A 13,261-nucleotide genomic window follows, 5' to 3' on the forward strand; every position below is an offset into this window, starting at 1 on the left:
AAGTATTAACTCTCTCATCCCTCACACAGTCTTATAAGGTACATGCTATAATTATCTTCATTTTAGAAGTAAGATAACTGAAAACCCACAGATGTCAAATAATTTGTCCTCTTGGACACAGCTACTTTGTTGAAGAGCAGAGATTTGATCCTAAGTAATCTGGCTCCAGACTGCATACTCTTGAGTAATGTGATATTCTATGTTAAATCATTTTATCTAGATAGCAAAATCAAAACTTATTAAAAAGGTAGGTTGCAACTTTGAGTGGTTCGGCTTAAAATGACTGAGAGTAACAGAGGAACAGGAAATTATTAGCAACAGGAAATAACTCTTCATAAAACTTTGCATAATACAAAGCAAACTTGAGTGAGGGTATGGGGCCACTCGCTCTGCCAATTAACCAGATGCCACCCCAAGCCCACATGATTTATTCTGGTACACCTTCCAGAAAGACTACACACCTCTCTCGTTTTGGGGCAAAACGGCTCAGCCATTGGAATATGGCACACTCCTCTGGCACAAGAATGACTTCCATCATAGAAGGACTGAGGTCTCATAGTGGTCCTACAAAATAAAGCAAAAAAGGTTTTTGTTTGTTTTATTTTAAGGCCATCTTTCCATCCTCCGAGGGCTGGTGAGTCAACTTTATCTAGGTCAATATTTGGGTCTTTACTCCAGACTCAATTCCTCTGGATAAGCTAAAGACAATTGTTTACAAAAGCTTCAGGGTGGTATTCAGCTTTTTTGGCTCTGGGCTGGCAGCAACACACCGCACAACAAGAATTAAAGTGTCTGTGGTCTGGCAGCCATGACGGGGTAACCACTTTGGATTGCAGGTGCAACTCAACTGTGGGCTCAGAAAGGCCAGGTAAGACACTTAAGAAGTCAATACAAAAATGTTTCATCATCACAGATGTGGAAAATCATATACTTAACACCATATACACATCACCCAGATTCAACAATTTCTTAAATTTTGTCCAACTTGCTTCCTCTATTAGCTTTTTCACAGACACAAATCCCAGGCTTTGACTCAGAGCAGATGCAAATTTCCCCAATGTCTTAAAAAAATTTGTTTTTAAACAGTTGCTTTGTTAGTTTCAGGGTCCAAACAAGGTACTTACTTTGCATTTAATTCCCATGTCTCTAAGAGTAATTCCTGCCTGTAACCCCAACTATATTTTTTCATGCCACTGACCCACTGAAATAAAGAGCCACTTGTCTTGCTCCATATTTAGGAATCTTTGTTTGCTGCCTCATTTAGATTGTTCTTTTTCCCAGCCGTAATTAATTCTAAAGTGTCTTAGTTCAAGTCTTCTGACAAAACAGTTTTGGATCCATAAGAGAGGCTAAAATTAATCTAGTACCAAGTCACCTAAAAACTTCTTGTCAGAAGTTTTCAGAACAAGCCACTTTCTCTGTGCATTCAATTATTCTAAATTTGAACTGATGAGTAACACAGGGAGGAGGGGACAGCATGGGAGCGATGGGTCAAGGGAAGCCAACAGGGGCAGGTAGATAACATGATGTCCTCTTCCAGGGGTGGGAGGCAGCACTGAGAAATAGTTTCACTGGTTCCGTTTACACAGCTGGCAAGTCTACTGGCCAAAATTAACCTGTTACTTCTAGTTCATCACACACTAAACAGTGGCATTAGCTGGCACCAAGGCCACCTCACTCAGAAATAAGGCCTCAGCGCTCTGGAGGAATAAAAACCCCATCCGAGCTCCTCCCAACCCACTGTCATATGCGCTTTAGGGGAAATGCTAAGTTAACCCCAAAGCAATTCCAGATGGAGTTGAAGAACAGGTCAAATGACTGTTTCAGCCTGTATAAACAGAGGCTTTTCTCTTTTTGAAAGATTAACCAATAAAACGGTGACACGTACTCAACTTCAGCTCTGGCTTTGTTTCAGCCTTTGATGAGTCAAGCATTAGCAACATCCCACTTATAACTATGATATGAAAACAGGGCCACAAAAGCCTCCAGTGGCTATACTCCAACTGACTTCCACACCATAACACCCGCATTTCATCTACCTCTGCCCATCTCCTGTCTATCCCCACCCATTTGCCTTGGAACCCCCGCCTTTGTTTTGAACTTTTTAACCTTAAGAATAACATGTATTTATGTTAAGCTTCATGCAACGTTAATATGCACCTGATAATTATTAACTACAGTCTTAATTTCCTCTCATGCATTTTTCTTTCTCAACAAAGCTCCCTAACTACTAGCTATGTGGACTTAAACCAAATTGCCATATCTTTTTGATTCTTCATTTTCCAATCATAAAACATAGTATTCATCCACCTATTTACAAGGATGTTAGGAAGATTAAGTCAACCAAGATGCCCAGATAACTCATAGCAGCTCACAAGTGTGGGTCTGGGCTAGAGACAGAATTGGAGTCGGCACCAGATGGGGCCTCACAACACTCAACCTTGTAAGGTGCAAGCAAAGAGGGTAGCCCTGGGGGAGAAGCAAGGGCTTAAAACCATTTTTGGGCTATACTGTCAAGATACCAGAAGGGAAGGTGCAGACGAGAAACACCTCTTATAGTTTGCCCAGCTATTTGTAGTTTTCTGCGTCATCAACTTGTCAATACATTCAGTATTGAAACATTTAATGATCTAAACTTAAATTCCTATAAACAGCAACACACCTGCACAGCATAACAGGATGTGTCATTGTTAATGCTGAATGAAATTCTGACCAAGAGCAATGAGGTTTACAATCACAGCTGAGGGGAGTGGATGATGCCCTCAAAAGAAATTCTAGAATGAAATGTGTATAATTTTAATAGCACCAGTCCTCCTTCTGAATGTCTCTATCAGATAAATCAGAAGTTTTATAACTCAGCAAGAAGCCTGGAATAAGCCTGCCGATCACACCCCACAAAGTGGGGACTGTTGCCCAATTAAGCCTGCCTGTTCACTTCCAAGTTCTAGCCAAAACAGCTATATTGAAATCATATTTCAATATAGAAATATGATTCTATATTAAGAATCATATTTCTCCCTCATGCTGAATTTTCTGAGTGACATGGAGAAAACACAGGAAATATAGTTTTGTCCCTGGATTCGAATGAATTTTTGTGTGGTCTTGGGCAAATTACTCAGCTTCTTTAAGTTCTTTCTTCGTGAGGTATTAGCAACATCCCTACTGCTATGGTCTGAAGTTTTGTGTCCTCCCAAAATTCCTATGCTGAAATCCAAACTCACAAGATGTGATGGTATTAGGAGATGGAGCCTTTTGGAGGTGATTAGGCAGATCTCTCATGATTGGGATCAGACCCCTTATAAAAGAGATCCCAGAGAGCTAGGTCACCCTTCTACCACCATGTAAGGACACAATGAGAAGGTGCTATCTGTGAGAAAGTAGGTTCTCACCAGACACCAAATCTGCTGGCAACTTTTTTCGGACTTCCCAGCCTCCAGGACTGTGAGAAATTTCTGTTGCTTAGAAGCTACCCAGTCTATGGTATTCCGTTGTATCAACCCGAACAGACTAAGACACACATATACACCCTTGCTTAAATATAAAAACGAGGCTGCAAAAACCTCCAGTGGCTACCTCCCAATAGACTGCGATGCAATAACATCTCCATTTTAGATTTCAAATAATGGCCCCTCCGAAGATGTCCACATGCTAACCCTTAGAACCTATGAATATATTACTTTAGATGGCAAAGGGGAACTAAGAGAGCAAATGGAATTAAGGTTGCTAACAAGCTGACTTTAAAATAGAAAGGTTATTCTGGATTAACTAGGTGTGTGGCATGTCTTCACATGAGTCGTCACATGTGGAAGACGGAGGCAGAAGAGTCAATGTCAGCATGATGAGAGGTGAGGACTCCACTGCCATTGCTGGCTCTGAAGATGGATGAGGGCCATATGCCAAGGTGAGTGGCAAAGGCAGGGAAAGGGATTCTACCCTAAGCCTCCAGAAAAGAATGCAGCCGTGCTGACAGTTTTTCTAGTTTCAGTGAGACCCACGATACACTTCTAACTTACAGAACTAAAAGATAAGGTCTGCTTCTTCCTCTTGCTTTGACCTTTAAAGCCCTCTAGCTAGGCAAGGGGACTAATTTTTATCTCCCCATAGCTTGGGATCCTACTGGAAAACACGGATTTCAGGGACTGGCTTATCTACTGGCTTTACCACTCACTAGCTGTGTGCCTCTGGGAAAGTCACTCTCGTCTCTCTGCACCTCAGTTATATCAGTTTCCTTAAACAGGAGTAATCCCACTTACCTTATAAAGTCCCCGTGAAAACTGAATGAGACAACATGAAGCAAGTGCTTGGCACTTGTCACTATCATTTATGGAAAATATGCTTCTAAACATTTCTTCTGCCAATCCCAAAGTATGACATATTGATGGGCCTCAAATCAAGGGTATCCAACAAATTGCTTAAGGTTGTCAAGCAGGGATATGTGATAAGAAAAGCTAGTAGACAAATAAAAAAAAAAACAGCCTATGGAAAAGTAAAGGAGACAAAATGATGTGTGCTGGCAGGAAAAATGAGTTCAAGAGAGTGAAAGGAAGAACACTGGCACTTTCAAAGAGACGGAGAAAAGCCTAGAAATAGACTGACTGGTAGGTTGTTTCTTGAATCAAGACTCTTACATTGGCTTGAAGATAGCTGTTAGTTAATATGTTTCCTTTGAGGAAATGTGGTGTTGCAAACAAGCTGAGGGCAAACACCCATCCCCTGGCAGAAGCAAACACAATCATCGACCTCTGAGGACATTTCAGAATATGGTCTGTATCCACAACAAGCCCCAACATGCAGAATCGTGAGTCAATTAATTTACTGGCAGAGCAGAATAACGGCTGCTCATAAGGAGGACGGTTTAGGGGAAGTGAATCTACCCATCATTTAAAATATATCCCAAGAATCAAACAGCAGCGTGAATAGGCAGTCATGAGAAAAAATTCTGACAGAAACATCAGACTAAGAAGTGGAACAATTCTGTCTCAATAACCAGAAGGAAGTGAGGCTCACACATGTAATCCCAGCACTTTAGGAGGCCAAGGTGGGTGGAACCCTTGAGTTTAGATGTTCAAGATCAGCCCAGGCAACACAGTGAAACCCTGTCTCTACAAAAACATACAAAAAATTAGCTGGGTGTGGTGTCACACCCTTGTAGTCCCAGCTACTTGGGGGGCTGAGGTGGCAAGATCACCTGAGCCTGGGAGGTCAAGGCTGCAGTGAGCTGTGGCGCCACTGTACTCCAGCTTGGGCGAGCGTGAGATCTTGTCTCAAAAAAAAGAGAAGTGAAAACTTATGTATTTGGACCAATATCACTAAGATCCTCCCATTGTTCTGGTATCAAGAGTGCCCCTGAGTGCTTGTGGTGGCATGAAAAAGGAGGAAAACCAATGGATGTTTATATCCCAGTCAAGGAAGGCTGCTCAATAAACAGGTACCATAGTTTCCCCTTATTTTCTATTATATTCCATGAGATCACGCTAAACAATAGCACAAAAATAAAAATCCTCACTCTACATAGGTGGTGACAACAACCTCTTTGGGCCTCAGTTTTCTCACCTTTTGTAAAAGGGAAGGATAAGGTGGATAGAAGATGTCTTCTAGAGCTGTGATAATAAGCAGTGTCAGAAACACAGTAAGGGCCTAAGTTTCTTCAACTATAAACTGGAATAATGACTGCTGTATGCCATAAGTGGGATTAACTGATTGTGACACCTAATAGGAACTCAAAAATTGGTAGTGTAGGATTTTTAATAAAAGGATGTAGGATGGGAAGTTAATAACACAACTAGGTTATGGAACAGAACGTAAGAATGAACCTCATCCAGGGGAATAGTGGACACCACTTCAAGGACAGCTACAGACAAGAGGATGACAAAGAACAGGGACGCAAGTAACTGGGGAAAGGGAAGGTGAAGGAAGGTGAAGAGTTTATGCTTAAGTTTCTCTCTTCTCTATAAAGGTGGAGGTGACATTCTCAGCTAAAGAGTGAGGGAAATGAGTAAGAAGAAGTAAGAACAGTAAGGGTTAAAAATAGCTTACTATTTTTAGTAATGAGAGAAAGAGCTAAACAAAGGCTTCTTGCGTAACTCTTTACCATAAAACGCTTTCTAGTCATCAAGAGGCAGAAAGAGAATGATCAAATACTTGACATCAGAGCATACTCCCAACCTCAGGGCCCAGACACGGGCCTTTATGCTATGACATAAAGTTCTAGGGGAAGCCCAAGGCAGGGCTGGTCTCTGGGAGAAGGAAACAGACTGACATAACTGATCCCTCAGCACTGTGTTTATAGCGGGACTTTCCTGATGAGTAAGAATGCGTGACAAAAGCAAAGTCGAACCTCTCCCAGTTCTACCAAGAAAATAAGTTGAAGAAATAATCTGAAGAGGGGAGGATACCAGAACTTTTAGGAATCAATTCAACACCCTCATTTAGCAGATGAGGACACTAAGTGACAAAGGAATTTCACGGCACAGCCAGGAAAGAATTCTGGATGTCCTCACTTCTAAGCTGAGATTCTTCCACTGCATTCTTTGAGAAGGCATAACCCAAACACAGGCCTTAGGCACAACAGGCCAATATGTTATTAGCCACATTTTACAGAAACTGTTTAGCACCGGGAATCACACTCTGCTTCCTTTAATATTCAGTTTTTGGTCATATTTTTCTCATTGTAAAAAAAAAAAATCAATATCTGCAAAACATTCCTGATAAAGAAGACTATTAAAAAAGAAATCTCATCCTTCTCCTTACTGATATGTTTGCAAGTTTCACCTTGAGATATTTCTGACAGTGATAGCAGTTGAGCAAGTCCTACTCACCTGATCCTTTTCTAAAAAATATGTAGCTGGGTGCAGTGGCTCATGCCTATAATCCCAGCACTTTGGGGAGGCCAAAGCAGGAAGACTGCTTGAGGCCAGGAGTTTGAAACCAGCCTGGGCAACATAGTGAGACCCCATCTCCTTAAAAAAAAAAAAAATTACCAAGCACAGTGGCAGATTCCTGTAATCCTAGCTACTAGACGGGCTGAGGATTGCTTAAGCCCAGGAGGTAGAGGCTACAGTGAGCTGCGATCAGGCCACTGCACTCAACCCCGGGCAACAGAAAAACATCCCATCTAAAAAAACAACAAAAAAATACAATGTGGGCATCTTTTCAAATAGTTTATAGATCTAGTTGTTTTTCTTAGATTTGCATAATAAATATGGTGTACTGATTTCCTACAATCATCAGGATTAATGGTAAAGAGAAAGAAGAGCAACTGTAGAAATTGCTGGAATCCCCTGTCCATGTATCTTTAATGGCATGGACAGTTAGTAGTTGGGGGTGAAAGAAAGGCCATATCATCAGTTCTCCCATACATACAAATGAATATGCAAAGGTATCTAACAAGAACTGGGCTAGAAAATGGAGGGTCCGTGTACCACAAGTACAGGAGGAGACAACAAAATGCCTCATGACTTGAATAAAGCAGCTGGCAGGAAACAGTCTTGCTTTGCTCCAATGGCAAAAATCTTATTAAAAACCAATCCTGTGCACCACTTTATAATGCATCATCGAAGTCGAGCTTTACAAGTCCGGTGGGTGTGGGAGGCAGGAAAGAGTCATGCCTTTCTTCTCCATGGCTGATGAATAAAAACTAAGCAAAGGCCCAGTGATGCATAGTCATGCTTCTACATTTCTCTAAGTCTCATTTACTTTGACTCTTTTATGAGGTCTTTTTTCCCCTATTAACAGAACATCTTGCTTCAGTTTCCCATAAATGACTCAGTGAGAGCCAGGTGTGCATACATACAAGGGTGTGTACCATAGGAGAGAAGTTCCAAAATTATGAATCTGGGAGTACATATCTTATGGGAGCCTTTTAATGTATAAATAGCCTGATGACATTCTTTTAGGACAGACTAAAGGTCAAATACTTTCCCCAGTTCAAACTGACTGTTTAATCGCTGCAAAGAAGTGGAACAAATCCCACTCCTAACCATCTTTTACCCTCAGTGGCCAAATGACTTGTGGCTCTAACAATGGGGACCTTGTACAAGTTAAAAGAAACGGATTAATCAAACACAATCCAGCAGGAGGCATAGGCACTGAAGAAACCTACTGCAGACAAGCCTCCTAGACAAAGTTCTTGGTATAGATTCTGATTTTCCTATTTTTAATTTTTGTTGGGAAGAACACTACACACAGAGCCCAGGGCCTATGGCAAGGAAGCATCAGGAAACTTGTCCCTGTGCAACAAAAACGGGAAAATGAAAAATATAACACATTCTTTTGGAATTTAAGTTCTAGACCAAGATATATGTTGCTTTCTATGGATGCTCTACTCACAAATGAAAGATGATTATTTTCACTTTAATTGCTATGGAATTTACTTGAATGAGAAAGACACAAAGACTGACTGCACATACCCAAACATACTTGAACCCACTGCACTCTCTACCTCTTTTTCCAGGGCAGTCACACCCAGGGCTCCCCTTTTCTTATGCCCAGGCTTTTTAACTTCATCAGCTGTAATGTAGCATGAGAGAGAGAAGAAAAAAAAAGATTTTCAGAATAGAATGACATTTTTCTTAAAAGAGCTTCCAGCATTGTCAGAGTCCTTCAAAAGTATATTTCATTATTAGAGAAGAAATCTAATGTTTCTAAAAACAACCCTAAAAATCAGCCACATGTCTTTCTTAAATCTGAGGTTGGTCCCCCCGCCCTGCTCATGCTGGCACTGAAGGAAAAGAAAATGATGTGCTTTAGCTTGGCCATCTATAAAATAAGAATAGCCGTATTATTAAACAATCTCGCTAGCCTTTGAAGAACACTTTAGGATGAGGATTTTTTTTTTTTTTTTCTGAGACAACGTGCTGACAAACTTATGGCAATAGGCCAATGTGTGTGGTTCTAGGTAAGTCCCTGGAGAGAATACACGGGCAGTGTAGGGAAAAGGAGCCTGGCCAGGCACAGTGGCTCACACTTGCAGTGAGCCGAGATTGCATTACTGCAGTCTAGCCTGGGCAACAGAGTGGGACCATCTCAAACAAACAAACAAACAAACAAACAAACAAAAAAAAACCAAAAGAATGAGAGAGAGAGATGGTGCAATTCAGCCCTCCATTTGGAAGAAAGAACCAACGTGTAGTGGGTAAAGTGATTTGCACAGGGCCAAACAGAGTCAAGATGAAACCTCCTGATTCAATGCTCCTGCCCCAGCTGCCCTGGAATTCTATAATCCACGGGGTGGCTTTACAGGATGTTACAATTCTGTTAAACAAGTTGAGGCTGTGGGTATTACTCTGGGAAACCCCAGGCTAAAAATGGCACAGCCTATTTGTATCTGATGCTATCAGCAAGTGGAGGCAGGAGATGCCTGTCTCAATACACCAAGATTCACTTTACTAAGAAATGTGCTATCAGTAAAACACATAGAGGGCATTAACCACAAGGCATCTTCTGCTATGAGATGTTCAAACACATAATGAATGATATATATGCTCAAACCACAAGGCATCTTGTGCTATGAGATGTTCAAACACATAATGAATGATATACGTGCTCAAGCCTGGTTAACTGGAACCCACTCAGCTCAATCAAAGGCAGCAGCACTTAAAAGATGCATCCAACAGCAATATGATGTTAGCCACCTACGTAGTTTTAAAATTTCTAGTGGTCACTGAAAAAGTAAAAGAGAAACAGGTAAAATTAACTTTAAAATCTTGTCTAACCTAATATATTCAAAACATTATCACCGCAAATAACTAATCAATGTAAAAATTGAGATTTCATGCTAAATTATATTCTCTTAGGGATCCTTCTTTTTTTTTTTGAGATGGAGTTTCACTCTTGTTGCCTAGGCTGAGTGCAATGGAGCAATCTCGGCTCACTGTAACCTCTGCCTCCTGGGTTCAAGCAATTCTCCTGCCTCAGCCTTCCCAGTAGCTGGGATTACAGGTGCTCACCACACCTGGCTACTTTTTTTTTGTATTTTTAGTAAAGACGGGGTTTCACCATGTTGACCAGGCTGGTCTCGAACTCCTGACCTCAGGTGATCTGCCTGCCTCAGCCTCCCAAAATGTTGGGATTACAGGCGTGAGCCACTGCACCCTGCCAGGGATCCTTCTTTTAACAGATTCTTTCCTCCTGTTGTTGTAAAGTAGTGTCAACTAGTGGACCCTCCAGCCAGTATGCACACACTCTCAATAATGGTACTCAGTTACTGAGAAGGTTAACACATGCAAGATCCCACAAAAGGCACTTGTTAGAGACTTTGAACTTCCAAGGAAACATTAAGAGGGCAGGTTATCCATATGTCTCATAAACAGAAAAATAGTAGAAGATCTTAAGGTTACCTGGCTAAGATAGAATGAAACCAGATCTGATGGCAATACCTGTTCTCTTTCTAGTCTCCATCTTCTGACCCAACTGCTTTCTTGAAAGAGCCAGTATGTGAAACATCTACATTTAAGACATGTGAGTAAAAGATCTGGGAAATGCAACAGCGTATAGTTATACCGTTTAAGTAACAGATTAACCCAAGGCTCAGTGCCCAATTCAGACTTTACAGTATCATCTGTAATACTTTATACATCTGGATCATCCTGAATATGGAGTTTTGTATTCCACTCTATTTAGCAATCATATTATAATCATTTTCTTAAACTATTACCTCCAAACACATGGACGTTGACAGCCATTGAGATTTTCATCAAGATGTCTCCAAAACACAAACTCCAGCCTATCTCTCTATTCAAATGACTATGTTCAAGCCCTCAAAAAATACTGACAGAGCAAAGATGGGCCAGGAACTGTTGTGAGTGTTGGTGATATGGTGCAAACTGGGCAGAAAGTGACTTTGATCTCACATGGCTTATATTCTAGAGGGAAACAGGTCACAAATATATAATGTCAGGTATAAATACATTATAAGGACATAACTTGGGGTGAGAAATATGTAACCATTTTAGTCTAACCCCATTATTTATTAGGTTCAACCACATGAAACTGCTGATATTCAACCATTTCTGACCTACAGAATGGGCAATTTCAAAACAGTTTCATTCCATCAGGAAACAACCAAGAATGCTTCTGATGGACTGGAAATTATAATGAATCCCTGAAAGGCAGAAGCCACAGTGGCCTGGACTGGACAACCCTCTCTCCCATAGCAGAAGCTCTAGGAGCAGGCTGTGAGTACAGTAAGCTCAGAGATAACTGATGGGAGGAGCAGCATGGACTGAGGTGGTAGGCAGGGTGATTGGATGGGGGATTGTGGAAGGATCCCCAAATGATTTAACTCTGCGCTACTCTCCACTCTCCATCCAGCCCAGGAGGCTCCTGTCTTCACTCAGAGCATTCTGAGAGGCAATTATTTCTATCAGGAATAGGGGAGGGGGTGGCCCTAGTACAGCAGCCCCTAATCTTTTTGGCACCAGGGACTGATTTCATGGAAGATAATTTTTCCACAGAGAGGGTCAGAGGGGATGGTTTCAGGATGAAACTCTTCCACCTCAGATCATCAGGCATTAGTTAGATTTTCATAAGGAGTGCACAACACAGATCCCTTCCATGTGCAGTTCACAATTGGGTTCCTGCTCCTATGAGACTCTAATGCTGCTGCTGATCTGACAGGATGGGGAGCTCAGGTGGTAATGCTCGCTCTCGCCCCACGGCTCACCTTCTTCTGTGCAGCCCGGTTCCTAACAAGCCACAGGGGTGGGGGATCCCTGACCTAGAGACCACCACTTTCCCTTGTGATTTCAACTACCTCTAAATGCAGAAAAGGTCCAAAAATTTGGCAGTCTATTATTGTTGTTTTTTTGGGGGGCGTAAAGGAACAATATATATTACTTGTGCAGTTAGATAATAACAATAATAATAATAATAATAAACAAAACCCTAGCACCTCTGGCACCTGATCGATCGCATTATGAAGAGACAACTGGACATCACATGCCTTCTGACAGGATGCAGAAGGAAGGATTCTTGCCAAGAATTCAAACCTGGTTCTGATCAGGCCACCAGAACTAAATCCAGTTTATAGCAAACACAGGGGCCAGGAGAAGACACTAAATGACACTTGATACAATTAGTAACATCCAGAATGTGGATGGGCAGTAAAAGGAAAAGGAAAAAGGAAGGTGGAATCTTCCAGACTAGAAGGCTTATTAAGCTTATGTGTGTAATGAGTGGACCCTTATTTGAATAAACCAACTATTAAAAAAAAAGTTCATGAGACAATAGAGAGAACTTCCTAGATATCTAATACTAAGGAAATACTAATTTATACTCTTTTAAAAAAAAAAAAAGAAAGAAAATGTTCTCTTGAAGCTACGAATTAGGAACCTAAAGAGTCCCTGATTATTATTCTTTTGTGTATATGTTTAAAAATTCCCATAATATAAAGAGACAGCCTATAGATAGGAAAAAAAATGTTTACAAACCATACCTCCGATAAGGGGTTAATACCCAAAATATGTAAGGAAACTAAATGAAAGAAAGTTCCAAAAACACAACCTGATTAAAAAAATAGGCAAAGGACTTGAATAGACATTCCTCAAAAGATGACACATAAATGGACAACAGCTGTATGAAAAATGCTCAACATCACTAATCATCAAGAAAATGCAAATAAAAACCACAATAAGATATCACCTCACACCTGAATGGCTTTTTTGCTGTCACCCAGGCTGGAGTGCAGTGGTGCATTCATGAATCATTCTAGCCTTGACCTCCCAGGCTCAAGCGATTCTCCCACCACAGTCTCTTAAGTATCTGGGACAACGGCTGTATATCAACACACCTGGCTAATTTTTGTTTTATTTTTTATAGAGACAAGGTCCCACTATGTTGCCCAAGCTGGTCTGAAACTTCTGGGCTCAAGCAATCCTCTTGCTTCAATCTCTCAAAGTGCTAGGATTACAGGCGTGAACCACTGCGCCAGGCCACAATGGCCATTATCAAAATGACAAAACAAAGTAAGTGTTGATGAGGATGTGACAAAAACAGAACCCTTGTATACTGCTGGTAGGAATATAAATTAATACAGCCATTACTAAAATTCCCCAAAAAACTGAAAATATCAACTACCACATGATCCAAGAATCCCATCTCAGAGTGTATAAGGAAATGAAACTTTATGTCAAGAAAGACATCAGCACTTCCACGGTCCCTGCAGCATTATTCACAATAGCCAAGATATGGAAGCAACATAAACGTCCATCAACAGATGAACAGATAAAGAAAATGTGGGAGAGGCGGTTCCAAGATGGCCTAA

The 13,261-nt window shown here is 41.1% G+C and overlaps 1 protein-coding gene across 11 annotated transcripts in view; it reads right to left on the reverse strand.

Annotated features, from left to right (window-relative positions):
• MTAP (methylthioadenosine phosphorylase) overlaps positions 1–13,261 on the reverse strand; it is a 355,183-nt gene that overhangs the window by 102,817 nt on the left and 239,105 nt on the right. For all 11 annotated transcript variants that reach the window (XR_010148751.1, XR_010148750.1, XM_054657987.2 and 8 more), the window contains one exon: positions 462–564. Coding sequence is in view for 9 of the 11 variants with exons in the window: in XM_054657987.2 (XP_054513962.1) it covers positions 462–564 (103 nt within the window). In the remaining 2 variants the exon portion in view is untranslated. The remainder of the gene's footprint in view (positions 1–461; positions 565–13,261) is intronic.

Source organism: Pan troglodytes, chromosome 11 (genome assembly GCF_028858775.2).
Source record: "Pan troglodytes isolate AG18354 chromosome 11, NHGRI_mPanTro3-v2.0_pri, whole genome shotgun sequence".
Classification (NCBI taxonomy): Eukaryota; Metazoa; Chordata; class Mammalia; order Primates; family Hominidae; genus Pan; species Pan troglodytes.